Source organism: Carlito syrichta, unplaced genomic scaffold, assembly GCF_000164805.1.
Source record: "Carlito syrichta isolate Samal-C Ts95f unplaced genomic scaffold, Tarsius_syrichta-2.0.1 Scaffold305686, whole genome shotgun sequence".
In the NCBI taxonomy this organism is placed as follows: Eukaryota; Metazoa; Chordata; class Mammalia; order Primates; family Tarsiidae; genus Carlito; species Carlito syrichta.
The window spans coordinates 1,183,692-1,199,566 of NW_007249782.1; the positions used below are offsets into that span (position 1 = coordinate 1,183,692).

Consider the following 15,875-nt stretch of genomic DNA (forward strand, 5'->3'; position numbering starts at 1 on the left):
TTGATTTGCATTTCTCTGATGATTAGTGAGGCTGAGCACTTTTTCATGTATCTGTTGGCTGCCTGTATGTCTTCTTTTGAGAAGTGTCTATTCATGTCTTTTGCCCACTTTTTAATGGGGCTGTTTTTTACCTTTTGGCACATCCCACTTTTCTATCTTGTCTCTTATGGCATGGGCATCTGGGGTTTTGATCAGGAATTAGTTGCCTACTCTGATTCCTATGGGATGTCTTCCGCATTTTCTAAGAGTCTTATAGTTTGAGGATTTAGATCTTTGATCCATTTAGAGTGCACAAAAATTTTGGGGTTAATATCTTTCAACAACAATTTATGATGATCTCCAGGTTCTTCTTATGGTAACATTCATCCTGAGTAAAGGCCCTGAACCTTCACACACATGACTTTAGCTCTCAACTATGAGCTGGTAATTCACCTATCTCTATTTCTGGCCAAGGCTTTCCTCTTAACTCTAGATTCATGTGTAGTGTATTTTCATTTGATTCTTTTGCTGGTATCATATATTTGGCAGATGATAAAATGTAATTAACCTTTTTTCATTCAAATACATTCCTCTCTCTGTGTTCCCATTTTGGTTAATGCATCGCTATGTACACAATTGCTGAAACAATTCTCTAGGTGCTTCTAAATACCTTTTCCTCCTCTTTTTCATCCAAATATGCCAAAGTCTTACCTCATAAATATTTCCTGGATCCACCCTGCTATAGCCTAGCAAGACTATGCAGGTACTCATTGTCTCTTACTTGAACCTGGATTGTTGCCTGGTCTCCATGACTGTAATTTCATTCTCTCTAACCTGCTCAAAAGGCTATTGCCAGAGCAATATTTGAAAATACACATCTGAGCTTGTTGCTTTCAGAATTCCTTAGCATATCATGTAAGATGTCTCTTTCCTACTTTTCTTGCTGTATTTGTCACCCTTCCTTTTTAAGTCTTCTGTATTTGTAATATCACCTGAATGCTCCTTGCCTTTTTATGCTTCAGGTCTCTGCACATTTTTTTTTTTTTTTGCTTGTTGTTTTGTTCTGCATTGCTCACAGGGATAACTTCTACTCACTGTGTAAGATTCCCTTCCTCTGAAACCCTATCATTATGACAACTTGGATGAACCTGAAAGACATTATGCTAAGTAAAATAAATCAGGCACAGAAAGACATATATTGTATAATCTCATTTATTTGTAGAATCTAAAAAACTCATAGAGGCAGAGAGTTTTGTGGTGGTTGCCAGGGTCGGAGTGTGAAGGAAATGGGGAGATGTTGATCAAAGGGTATAAACTTTTAATTATAACATGAATAAATTTTGGGGAGCTAATATACAGCACAGTGATAATAGTTAATAATACTGTATTGCTTACGGTATTTGCTGAGAGAGTAGATCTTAATTGCCCTCATAATACACACACACACACACACACACACACACACACACACACACACACGGTAACTATGTGGTGATAGATGTATTGATTAACTTTATAGTAGTAATCATTACACTATATAGATATAAAAGCATCATGTTGTACATTTTGAATATATGCAATTTGTATTTGTCCATTATACCTCAATAAATCTGGAAAAAAGATTCACCTTGTCTGATATTACTTTAATCCCCTCCAACTGAGGGACTTTCCTCTATTTTAGTTCCTATATAAATATATTTGCCTCCTTTTCTTTTCTTTGCGTTCCTAACATATAGCACACTGTCTGATGTATAGTAGAGGTTCAACAATATTTGCTGAATGAATGGTTAAATTAATTAACTGATAGCTTTGAGCCCTTCATTTTTATTTTTTGTGATCTTTAAAATTCCTAAATATGTTTTGTTCTTTTGCCAGGGTTAAAATTCATATGTCACTTCTCTACCCACTTGCACAGACTTGTAAGGTCTCCTTTTTAAATCCCATCTGTGTATTTCTTCATCAGCTGGAAGCATTTAATGTTTTCTTAACTTGGAAATTTCATGTGAGCTCTTTCTTGAAGCATTTAAAAAAGAAGTTTCGATCCTTGAGGAGCTAAATTCTTTACACTTTTCTATCCAAAGAAATTCCTAATTGACCTTACCATTTAATTCCTGTTTTGATCTTGTTTAAAATTTTAGCATAAATAGACAACCTATGGACCTTTGGACCCTTGCTATCATCAGTTAAAACAAAATAAAACAACCACTAACACTACTGCAAAAACCTTTTGTTTGGGAGATGGTGGTCATTGGTTCCATTATTATCTTTGCTTAGTTACTACATTAAATTTATCATGTATGATGTCCTTTGGGATAAACGGTCTTTCCTTCTTAACTTCTCTTTCCTGCCCCTCTTTCCTTTATCTACTGCTATATTATTTTTGTTATGTTCACTGATCCAGTCCTTATGCAAGCTTCACAAGCTTACTATTTGAGGTATCAGTGCTCATTAAGGATTCTGTAATTGCTTTGAGCGGAGATGACAAAGCATAGGTTCAAAAACCCAATCTATTTGTATTTTTAAAATTTAAAACCCCTACAGCATTAAAGTTACCGCAGTTTACATTGAGATTACAAATAGCCATCATCAGAGTAAAATACATAATGTTTAACTTCAGCTGTCTTTGTAATAACTTATGTTCAAAGATTTTTGTCCTTTCAGAAACTACATGAACTTCACACTGCCATTCTAAATAAATAAATACAGTCACTTCAGAGAGAATTATGTAATAAGTTGTGATTATACTCTACTATTATAATTTTCTTCAGCTCTTTCTAAATATGTTTATTTTTTTATTATCATTCTTCTGAGGATTTGTGCATCCTTTCTAAACATTAAGCTATCCTCTAAGTTACACTGAAGAATGTAGGTATGGCTATAACATTGTGTGGAATATGAAAATCACTAAGATCATCACAGTACAAAAAGAATATACCAAGTTTGGCAAATTTAAGGAATAAAATAATTTCATATTATTTATATGTTTTTCCTGTTTTCCACATATGTTCTACTTCTGATATGCTGTGTATTCAATTTTGTGAGAGGGTTAGTAGAGTATCATTAACTCCATTTGTACTGAAGGAAAGACACGAAAGAGTAGATGATTTACCCAGTTTGTAGTGCTAATGACAGAACTGAAACTAGAAGCCAGACCACAAATAAAAGGGGGAAATCGTAGCAAGCCTAGAAAACCACAAAGTGTGTTTCTTGGGTCATTGGTACGAACAGTGGGTTGACAGCTACTTTTAACTGTCCTCCCTACATTTTATAAAGAAGTTAATCTCTCCTATGTCTGCAGACAGTAGCAGACAGCCTTTATTTTCAGAAGTGAAGAAATTTTAAAAATAGTAGCACAAGCCATTTATTAACCTCAGGCAACACTATCCCACGGTAGCAGAGTCTTGTGAGAAAAGCATGGGGCTTACAATCAAATGACTTAGGTTTACATCTCAGTTCTTTTACCAGTCTCTTAATCTTCTTACATTCAATACCTATTTGTTAAAATAGGGCCAATAATACAAAGGGTGTTGTGATGATCAATAAAATAATGTATAGAAGCACTTTATAAGTGACATGATATTACGCAAATACAAGTCATTGTTCTTGTATAGCAAACAAGGGAAATAGTTTTTATGTTGAAATGAATATAACATAGTTGCTAGGATCAGGATTTGGTAGTTACACTGACTTGTGTTACAATACTAGAAATGCCACCATTCAGCTCTGCCACTTGGCTAAGAAACTTAGTCTCTTGAAACCTCAGTTTTCTCACTTGTGTTACAATACATGAAATGCCACCATTCAGCTCTGCCACTTGGCTAAGGAACTTAGTCTCTTGGAACCTCAGTTTTCTCATTTTTAAAATGGGAATAATCACATCTATCATGAGTTTTTGATGAAGCTTATCTGAGATATTATATATGACATGCATACATTGTTGAAAATATCCCTTTAGCTAGCTTTTTAAAAAATAAACTTTTTATTTGGGGATAATTCTAGATTTAAGAAAGGTTCAAAGATGGTACAGAGAGTTTTCATATACTTTCTCCCAATTTTCTCTATTGTTAATACTGTATCTCATCATTTGTCTCAACAAAGAAACAAACATTGATGCATTGCTATTAGGCTTTATTTATATTTTACCGGTTTTTCATGAATTTTTTTTCTTTCCAGGATCTAATCCAGGGTAGCACATTGCAATTAGTTATGTCTCCCCCTTCTCCTCTGGTCTGTGACAGTTTATCAATCTCCTGTTTTTCATGACCTTACTCATCTTGAGAAATACTGTCCAGGTGTAATATAGGATCTTCCCCATCTGGTTTTGTTTGTAGTTTTTCCTTGTGATTAAACTGTGGTTACAAGTTTCTGAAGAGAATACTACAAACGTTGTGTTCTTTTTTTGTCATGGTATATCAAGGAGTACATGATATCCAAGTGACATCACTGATGATGTTAATCTTCATCAATTGGTTAAGGTATTGCCAGGTTTTTTCATTTTGTTTTGAGCTAGTTTTGGTCACCTGTCACTATTACTAATAATTAAAGCCTATCATGAAGATAAGACTTTCTCTTCCTACTCTTCCCTCTGATTGTAATGATGTTCACTTAGATTTACACTTTAATGATGTTCACTTAGATCTACAGAAATACCTTCTCTGACCAGCTCAAACTAAAGCAGCTTTTTGCTCTCGTCAGTCTCGATAACATTTCACTTTTGTGTTTTCTTCATAGCAATTCCCATTACCTGAAATTGTCTTGTATATTTGCTTACCTAGTTTACTCTTTGGCTGTAGACCCCTCCTCTGAAAAAAGAACATATATATGCTTCAGAAGAATAAGGTCCTTGTAGGACTGTTCATATTTGTACACCAAGAGCCTAGAACAAGGCCAGCATATGTGATGTGCTTGGTAACTATTTGTTGAATAATTCAAGGAAATATTGATACAGGATTAATTTATTAGTATTTCTAAAAAAGAACAGAAAAAATAACTAAATGGTGAGAGGTTTAATTTAATGTTCTTATCTCAATTGATTTAGTCTTAATGAAAAGGTTAAAGGAATTATTAACATCTATGGAAAAAGGTAATTAGCATCTTGTAATTCAAGCTCTATTATAATGCACTTAATAATGTGAATGCCACAGTATTTTAGTGACTTATCAGGATATGACTGACAAATGTAAGATCTACATTACCGCGCAATTATGACCGTTACTTGTGAACTGTCTCACCTTTCCTATTGTAGAACTTTTAATAGAATCTGAAGGAATCTAGAAATAATGCATGCCCTTGATTTTAATTTATTACTGACTTAGTCTATTATCTTTTCATTTATATTGACTGAAAAATGAGGCTGTTTTGTATAAGTCTTTCTCCAATAACCCATTTTAAGAAACCATTCTTTTTATTTCACTTCCCAGGATTTAAAATCTCCAAATCAGAGGGATGAAATTGCAGGAGCCCGGGCCTCATTGAAGGAGAACTCTCCGCTCTTGCATTCAATTTGTTCAGCTTGTTTGGAGCATTCTGATGTTGCTTCCCTTAAAGCTAGCAAGGACACAGTTTGCGAAGAAATTCAGAATGCCCTCAATGTAATTTCAAATGCTTCACAAGGCATCCAGAATATGCCAGTCCCACCAGAACCTCAGGGAGCAACCCTGGGAAGTGCCCTTGATGAGCTAGAGGTAAGTCAAGAGAAAGACAAAATGTGATTTGATGTTCCTATACAAAAATAAACAAAGGAAGATCCACGTGTTGGAGTTCAGAGTATGTGCAAAAAAATTTCAGTTATCCAGTCTATATTTTCTTGTGTCTTGTGTCTTCCCATGAATTGATTAGCAGAAAAATATTCTCCTGTAGACTTCTGATTCCTTTACATTTCTACCAGGGAAACCAATGAATTTGATTCATTGTTAATTAGATTGAAATGGTTATTTTACGTAGATCAACTTATGATGCATAGGATTTATTCACTCCACAAATACTTTTTTTTCTTTTTTTGAGTTGGAGTCTCACTCTGTCACCCAGGTTAGAGTGCAGTAGCATGGTCATAGCCACCCCAGTGTTGACCTGCTGGGCTCCAGAGATCCTTCTGCCATAGCCTTCCAAGTAGTTGGAACTACAGGTGTGCACAACCATGCCCGACTAATTTTTGATTTATTGTAGAGATGAGGTTTCGCCAAGTTGTCTGGGCTACTCTCAAACCCCTGGGCTCTCAAAGTGCTGGGATTACAAGCTGAGCCACTGAACCAGGCCACAAATACTTATTATACTTATTATTGGTATTACTGTACACTGTGTTTGGGATATATTTCATCACTGCCTTTTACAAGGTCTCACATTCTAGCAGGACAATATAGGCCAAAAAACCAAAAACAACAACAACAAAAAACTCAAAAAACGAGAACAATAAACACTGTAGATAACTGAGTTGTATAGTATATTACATTGAAAAGGTGAGAATTATCAAAGGTTTGAAGGAGGTTAGAGAATTGGGCAGATGGAGAAATAGAGCAAAGGCTTAAATGCATGTTTCTCGTGCTTAAGTGATGGCATAGAAGCCAGCGTGCCTGGATGGAGAGAACAAGGGGATGAGGAGAAAAAGCTAAGGTTAGAGACCCAATGGCCCCAGATTATGGAAGGCTGTGTAGGCCTTAAGGACTCTGGCTTTTTCACCAGTTAAATGGGAATTCATTGTAAGCTTTTAAGCAAAGGTGAGACATGCTGACACTTGTGTCCGAAAAGAACTATGTTGGTTGGGTGTAGAATATAGACTGAGCCGGGTTCGGTGGTTCAGCCTGTAATCCCACGCCTTGGGAGGCTGAGGTGAGTGGATTGCCTGAGCCCGCTGGTTCGAGACCCGCCTGGGCAACTTGGCGAGACCTCATCTCTACAATGAATAAAAAAGTAGCCTGGTATGGTAGCGCATGCCTGTAATTCCGGCTACTCGGAAGGCTGAGGCGGAAGGATCGCTGGAGTTCAGCAGGTCGAGGCTGCGGTGGCCGGGAGCGGCCACTGCACTTCGGTCTGGGCGACAGAGTGAGACTCCAACTCCAAAAAAAAAAAAAAAGAAAAGAAAAAAAAGAAAACACAGTGTTGCCTCTAGGAAGGGAAAAAGGAGGAAACATGACTGGACAGAAGAAGAAGTCTACCAGAAAGCCAGAACCACAAAGCATCAATCAACACAAACTCTGGAGAGAGCATTGCCCTCCAGACTGTACCTTGTTAGGCAAAAATGGCCATGCCTTTATGCCTCTTTCAGTCATTGAATGCAGATCATCCTGCCCTGGGAAGGGAGTGAGAGATAACTCTGTGCAGCTGAGGCAGATCTATCTAGCAATAATTGATGACTAAGGGATGTCTGCGGGCCTCACTCCCCACAGCTGAATTGCAGGTTCTACCTGAAAGGGGCATACGGGCTGGACATCTATGTGTTTATTACAACCAATTACAAGGTGTGTTTTCTTTTCACTTGAGCAACTGGATGGATGAAGTTTTCATCAACTATATGAATGGGGATTGTGGTTGAAGATGATTTTGGGAGGAAAATCAGAAACTTAATTTTGAACATGTTGAGTTTGAGTTATGTATGAGATATTCAAATATGATGTTAAAGATCATTGGTGATGACAGCTAGTCATGGAGTTGCTTAATGAGAGGCAGCATAATGTAGTGTTTAAGGAAAAGGGTTCCAAGGCTGGACGCGGTGGCTCAGCCTGTAATCCCAGCACTTTGGGAGGCCGAGGTGAGTGGATTGCCTGAGCCGGCGGGTTTGAGACCTGCCTGGACAAATTGGCGAGACCTCATCTCTACAATAAATCAAAAACTAGCCAGGCGTGGTAGCGTGCGCCTGTAGTTCCAGCTACTTGAAGGGCTGAGGCGGAAGGATCGCTGGAGCCCAGCAGGTTGAGGCTGCGGTGGCTGGGAGCGTGCTACTGCACTCCAGTCTGGGCGACAGAGTGAAACTCCAACTCAATTTAAAAAAAAAAAAAAAAGATAAGGGTTCTAAAGCCCTAATGCCTGGGTTTCTACTCCAGGTGTGGCACTTGATGACTGTGTGACCCTGGGAAAGTTATTTATGTAACTTTCCATTTTCTTACTAATAAAATGAGGATAATATCAAGTCCTATATCATGGTGTTGTTGTCTGAGTCAATGAGTTAATAATACATATTAATACATGTACAGAGACTTAGAGCAGTGACTGCCACATAGTAGGTGCTCAGTAAATTGTGACTTTAATATCATTTATAGAGATGACTATTTGGAGGCATATTTTCCATAATGAAGAAATCAATACAATTAAGATTATAAAGTTTTACTGGTAACTTAAAAAATCAACTAAACACATATAATACCTACATTATTACTTTCATGATAAACTTATTAGATACCTAATGCATTCATATTTAGGATAACCTTTCTATATGCTTTTCCTTTAACAGTTTTCTTAATTTTATAATCCATCATGAAATTCCTAAGTGTAGCATCCACATGAAACTTTATCAGTTTCCTGATCATTATTAGAAACTATTTGTCTAAGATAGAAGATTTGTGGTGACTCTCTAATAATACCCCATCATATACTTGTTTGACCTGTGTAATGAGCACTCAGTAATCTTTTTCATTAGATGCATATCTTGTCTTCATAACAAGACTGAAAGTTCCTTTTTTATTTTAGTGATACTTATAGATACCTGCTAGATAGTCAGAGAGTCTTAGGACCCAATTAATTAAATATATAACATTTCTTGATTGCTAAACACTTCATGATTATTCATTTAATTACTACAGTATCCCTATAAGGTGCTTTTATTTTTGTTTCAAGAAATAAAAATGAGACATAGGTTATATAACTTGCTCAAGTCAGAAAGCTAGTGAGTCGTAGAAACCAGGATATGAATCTAGTCTCTCTAATTCCAGAGTGATTTCTAATTTCTGTGCTATATTGAGTTCCCACGGATATAAATTAGAAAGCTTTATTAAAATTCAGTACAAGTTATCATAAGATTTTCAGTCTATATGGGCTATCAGAGAAATTGTAAATATAATCCGGTGAAAGGGGTGGAATAACTTTTTGTGAATAAGACTTTGTCTCATTTGAGTCATTTAATTGGAAACACAGATGCTCCTTGACTTATGTTGGCACATGTCCCAATAAGCCCATCCTAAGTTGAAAATATCATAAGTCAAAAATTCATTTATAATATGTTTAATGAATATCATAGCTTAGCCTAGACTAACTTAAACTTGCTCAGAACACTTATATTAACCTGAAGTTGGGCAAAGCCTATTTTATAATAAAGTGCTGACTATCTTGTGCCACTTATTGAATACAGTATACTTATTGAGTATAGTAGTAGAGGGTACAGTATTGGTTGTTCTCATGTGATCTCTTGGTTGACTTGGACCTGTGGCTCACTACCACTTCCTAGCATCACCAGAGTTCCATATATTGCTAGCCCTGGAAAAGATCAAAGTACAAAATTTGAAGTATGGTTCCTACTGAATATATATTCCTTTTTACACCGTGGAAAAGTTAGAAAATCATAAGTTGAATCATTGTTAAGTTAAATCATTGTTAAGTCAAGCCAGGGAACACCTGGAGTCTGTATTCAGGGAGCATCTAGTGTGGTCAGGTGAAATTTGCTATAGTAAGTGGAGAAGATCATACAGTTTGAATATTCATTATCTGAAATGCTTGGAATCACAAATGGTTTGGATTTTGAGTTTTGGATTTTGGAATATTTGCATATACATAATGAGCAATCTTGGGGATGGGCTCCAAGTCCAAGCACAAAGTTCATTTATATTTCATATATACCTTATACACATAAATGAATATAATGTTACACAATATTTTAAATAATTTTGTGCATGAAACAAAGTTTTGACTGTGTTTTAACTGCTAACTGTCACATGAAGTTAGGTGTGGAATTTTCCACCTGTGGTGAAATGTCAGCACTCAAAAAGTTTTTCGAGCATTTCGGATTTTCAGTTTAGGGATTTTCAGCCTGTATACCACATTTTTCACAGTACTAAACAAAATTGTGTCAAAAGATTCTCCTATAATGGGTTCAGTTTATCTCAGACACTGCATTCTGTATTTTTAGTATTATAGAAGGCATTTCCAAATGGTTTATTCTTCTGAGGCCTCTTCTTTTTTCTCACTTTAGTTGAAAATGATTGATATAGGCAAGGAATGACAGTGGTAGGAGAGGAGGGAAGTGTGTGTGTGTGTGTGTGTGTGTGTGTGTGTGTGTGTGTGTGTGTGTCTAGTTTCCTGGGAGCGGGCATAGGCATGAAAATGGAGCATTTTCTTTCTCTAGAAAGGTCCATTATAGAGCAAATTCACTCCTTCCAAACAAGGCAGGAAAGAGTGCTAAAGATATTCCTCTGAGATTCTAATGAGGATTCTAATACTGTCTCAACAAACTTTGAAATTTAGTTCCAAAGACAGAGATGTGCATACTAGTACAAATGCCTGAATTTATATATTTTTATATTTAAGTTACAAATAGCCGCTGAGGCTGTCTGAACTAGATAAAGCAGAATTTATTGAGCATTTAGCCTTTTAAAATGATTTTGTAAATTAAATGGCTGCACTTTACATTATTTACAGGCAACTATATTGGTAAAGGATCCAAAATAACCTTTGGTCTATTTTGTTCCTGCAAATATAATACTACGAAATAAATTGATGTAGTAAATACACTGTTGGGAGAGAGTCTCATTAAATGTTTATAGTGTGGAAATGTATCAGAGTGCTTACTCAACAGCTATCCCACAGAAGCCTTTGTTAAATCTTTCATTCTGGTCCATGGCTGGTTGTGGGTATGAAACCTGAGATTTATTGGCGGAGAAAATAGAAGTTGAATTAGAACACTGTACAGTCTAAATTGATTGATATATTGGAAAGGCCAACATGAATTATAGGGTGTTTTTTCTCCATTTGTGACTGAACGAGAGTTGAGAAGTATTGAATTGTAGATTAATTGAATTTTGAAAATGTTATAGAGCACAAAACTTTGCCAGTGAGAATTACTTCAAAAATTCCAAGTCCATTAAGACATATTTTTTATGTAGAGGGGAAAAGCAGTTGTTGTAACTGTGGTACACAAAAATTACCTGAATTCTTATGCAATAAAGATGATAATAACAAAGGATATGTGTGTAGTATTTTATTTTCAAAGAGCTGTCATATTTACTTTTTTAGAAATTTATTTTATTATAAAGATGTGGAATACATCAGGATTAGGTATATAGGTGGTCTACATGCAGGTGAAGTTTGGGCCTCCAACTAGTCCTCACTTCCCCGTTTTAGGATCAGGTATCTTTAGCTTTATTATGTGTCCCACCGCCCTCCCCTGGCAGTATCCCACTACTGCCGATCCCTCTCTTAAAGTATTTTGATAAATGTTCAGAACCCACTTATGAGTGAGAACATGTGGTGTTCAGTTCTTTGTTTCTGTGATAGATCACTGAGTGTGATGGATTCTAAATCCACTCAATTTACTTTCTTTTCTTTTTTATACATCCATTTATGTATTATTATTCATATAGTCTTTATTTACCATTGCATCCCCAGTACCTAGAACAATGCCCTATGCATAAGTGCTAAGTAAATATAAATTAATAAATATAAAAGTGCTGCATGTCATTTTGTGGTATTGGAATGAAGAATATTTTTCCCTAAACCCTATTTTTTCTTCTTTCGCCATCTGAAAGTGTATATACTTAGGATATATGGTTCTACTTTATCTAACTTTATTTTTGAGAAAACAGGATTTATTAAGAGGACAGAAGAGCTCCCACAATGGGAGGGAACCTGAGGGCATTGCCCTTCTTTATCTAACTTTTAACTGGGTCATGAATTTATAGTGAGGGAAACCACCAGAAGCTGCTCAGAACTTTTTCTGTAATAAGGCAGCCTAAAGAGTATATATACAATTTTCATATTAGTTGGAAATTTATATAATGTGTGTATATATATAATATATATACATTTATGTATATATTTTCTTCTCTCAGTTTCTGTCCAGCCTTAGTCAAGTTTCCCTGCAACTTCTGAGTTATGTTGCCTTTTATTAAGGGGAATAATCTTGGGAAATATAGTCCTAATAGTCATAAATTTTCACCTTAAGGAGAAAAGAGGGCCTTTATTAATCAAATTAGCATTTAGGAGCTGAAGAAAAAATGGGCATCTTTGATATCTCTAAGCATGTTAATGTGATTTGTTTGAAAAATGTTTTGGTTTTTAGAAATATAGTGAAGTAGAAGAATTAAAAATGGCAAATGATATGTTTTTACATATACGGGTAATCTGATAAGTGAATTAGGGATATTCTTTGAGGCCAGATACAAGAGCAGGAATCAAAACTATCAAGCCAATACCAGCATTGTACTAGGTGGTGAGGGGAATTTCTTTTCAATTTTGTCCTGAAGCTTAAATTTTGAGGAATCATAAACTGAGGACAAAAGACAAATCCTGTGTCCTGTTGGTTGTAAAGTCACAGAAGAGTCTCTTGCATGAAACTGGGAATCTTTAAAATTTGACCACTTTGTTGGATAAATGGGAAAAACACTATCCCCTACAACAAGAGATAGTGAAAAAATTTGGCTAGTTTAGCATTGGCTCTGTGTGGCTCAGAATAACAAAACCAGTCAACCAACCAACCAACCAACCAAACAAACAAAAAACCAACAGAATCCATCGTGGACATTTTCTACCTATAAGCCTGTCCTTATCTGAATTTTGAATCAGCAGTCATATTATCTCAGTAGCCTCTAAAACCCCAGCCGAAAATCTAATTTAAAGTTTATTCTATACTAGCAATACCTACTGAGACTTGCCAGAAGTAAACTCAAATTCTTTCTGCACTTTATATCTAGCCTTCAAACAATTCTTATACAGTTCCAAGTTAGATAAGTTCTCAAAAGACACACAAATAAGCAAGCTATTATGAGTGAGACTTCACAGAAAGAACAAAGTGCAGAAACAGATCCGCAAACGCTGTAGATATTGAAATTATTTGATGCTACATATAAATTAGTTTGTTTAATATACATTACTTTCTCATGTATTCATTTGAACTATAATGGGTATGTTGAAAGAACAAAAGACTGTCAAAATTCACCAGGCAGAGCTATCTAAAATGAAAAATATAATAATTGAAAATTCAATGATTAGGCAAAACAGGGGACTAGGAATGATTAGTGATCTGAAAGATATTTGAGGAAGTTGCTTGTAGTTTCCCACAGAGAGACACGGAAGTAAAACATATTTTCAAAAAAGCAGTTAAGGTACATGGTGTGACAATTTCTAACTTATTCTAATAAAATCCAGGAGAAAGAAAAGTACAAAAAAGATACTGAGAATTTCCTGGAACTGATGGAAGACCCGAATCTCTGTAGTTAAGAAGCCCAGTAAATCCCAAGTAAGGTATATTAAAATAAATTTACATTTGTACATATTGTAGTGACACTGAAGAACACTAAAGGCAAAAAGCATATTTTTAAAATAAAATAGAAAAAAAGAAAGTTACCTGTGAATGATGACCAATAGTAGATTTTTTAAGCACAAATGCTACAAGGCAGTGAAATCATCCTGAGAGAAAATAATTGTTAACTTTGAATTCAGTACACAGTGCAGCTATCTTTCAAGGACAAAAATTAATTAAAGGTATTTTTATCCAGTCTCAAACTTGTATAGTTTATTGTCAACAGCTTCTCACTGAAGAAATTGCTAAAGAAAATTATCATATGAGAAAAATGCAAATGCAAGAATTTGTAAGCAGAGGATATTGGTAAACATGTGTGTTTACCACTGCTCAGAAATTAATTTTTATAAGAGGTTAATAACTATGTATACATTGTATAATTAAAAATATTGAATTAATGTGCCTAGAAACATAGCATATAATTAAGAAAGGGTGAAATCAGAGTTAAGTGTTCTAAAATATTTGTATTTTTTTGAAAATTATAAAAAATTGATTTACATTAATTTAAATGAGCATGTTAAAGTGTTTAGAATAAATACTAAGAAATTTGTAGTAATAGATTGTATAATTTCCAACCATGAAGAAGGGAAAAATAGTATGAGAAGATAATAACTCAGTCAATCCAAAAGAAAAAAATTGAGGAAAAAAATATAGGAAAAAGCAACAGTAGAAAATACAATAAAAGTAAATCCAAATATTCTTGTAAGCATAATAAATATAAAAAGAAAATCTAAACTTCCCAAACTCAAAGACTGATAGCTTAGAATATAAAATCTATGTGCTGTTTGCAAAGAGCATACCTAAAAACATTAAGAGTGAGGGAAGTTTGAAGGTCAAAGGATGGAAAAATATATAACAAATCATAGCCAAAGAAGGCTGATGTAGCTGTACTAATACTAGTAAAAATAGCTAATAATAGTTACGTCTCATTATAAAATATTAAATTCACCAAGAGATTGTAACATTTTTTTTAGAGATACATGGAAAATCAGCAAAAATTGACTGCATACTAAGTCAATGGTTTTCAAAGAACTAGTATTATGCAGGATGCCTAGAAATATATTTAGGTAATTAGCTGAAATTACCCCACTATTTAGAATCTTTTTTGAAGAGCACATCTGTATAGCTTCAGGGCCATAAATAAATAATTGAAAGTAAAAAAATACTTGTAACTAGAGAAATAATGAAAATATAACACCAAAACTTGAGGGACATTACTAAAGGAGTACTTAGAGGGATATTATAATGCTCATATTAGGAAAGAAGAAAAGTTGAAAACTGATGAGACAAGTTTCCACTTCAAGTTTGAAATAGAACAATATAAGAAATATATTGAAATCCAGAATAAATTAATACAGTAATAAAGATAATGGTAGAAATTAATTAAATCACAATGATACACTAGAGAAGATTAACAAAGCCAAAAGTATGTACTTTGTAAAGACAAATAAAACTGACAAATTGCTAGTAAGATCGATTAAGAAGACTGAGAGCAGACAGAAAACAGCATGTATGGAGTTCATAAATATTTCTAAATATTCTAAATACTAAAATGCTAAAAGAATATTATGAACAAATTTATACTGATAAAAAATAAAAATTTGGATGAACTAGGAGATTCCTTAGAAAATATAAATTATCCAAGCTGACTTAGGATAGAAAATATAAATTAAATAATTAAATTGATTATTACCTAGCCATTTTTACTCAAAATAAACAGCAAGCCCAGTTAGTTTTACAGGGGAGTACTACAAACCTTTCTGTGAATATGTAAATGTGTTTCTACAGCAGCCTCCCAAGGATAGCAAAAGAAGTAACAGCTCTCTAATTCACTGTATGAAGCTGGTGAAATAAATGCCAGTGCTACACAGGTCACATAAGGAAGGAACTTCACATGTCAATCTAATTTATGAAATTAAATGCAAAAATCCTAAACAAAATGTGAGTAAACTGTTTAGCACTAGATAAAACTCATTATGACAAAGTTGAATTTATTCCAGGAAAATGATGTTAGTTCATGTTAGAACATCTTCTGGTGTTATTCACCACATTCAACAAATTAGAAGATAAAAAGTATATATTTTTATTTTATAGATTTAGAGGGTACAAGTACAGTTGTATTACATGGATATATTGCATAGTGATTAAGTCTGTGATGGGTGAAAGTACCTATCACCTGAATAATGTACCTTGCACTCAATAGATAGTATTTCACCCCTCACTCCTCCTTCTACCTTCCCGAAAAGCTCTATTATAATCCCAGTGGATATGGAAAAGCTTTGAAAAACCAACATAACTTATTTAAAATTTCTAGAAAGCTGAGAACAGTGAATTTTCTTTTTCTTTTTCTTTTTTTTTTTTGAGTTGGAGTCTCACTCTGTCGCCCAGACTGGAGTGC

At 34.6% G+C, this 15,875-nt stretch overlaps 1 protein-coding gene across 1 annotated transcript in view; it reads left to right on the plus strand.

The window, feature by feature from the left end:
* Positions 1-15,875, plus strand: part of CTNNA3 (catenin alpha 3) — a 435,250-nt gene that overhangs the window by 384,273 nt on the left and 35,102 nt on the right. The window contains exon 6 of the mRNA XM_021714606.1: positions 5,400-5,663. Within this exon, the coding sequence (XP_021570281.1) occupies positions 5,400-5,663 (264 nt within the window). The remainder of the gene's footprint in view (positions 1-5,399; positions 5,664-15,875) is intronic.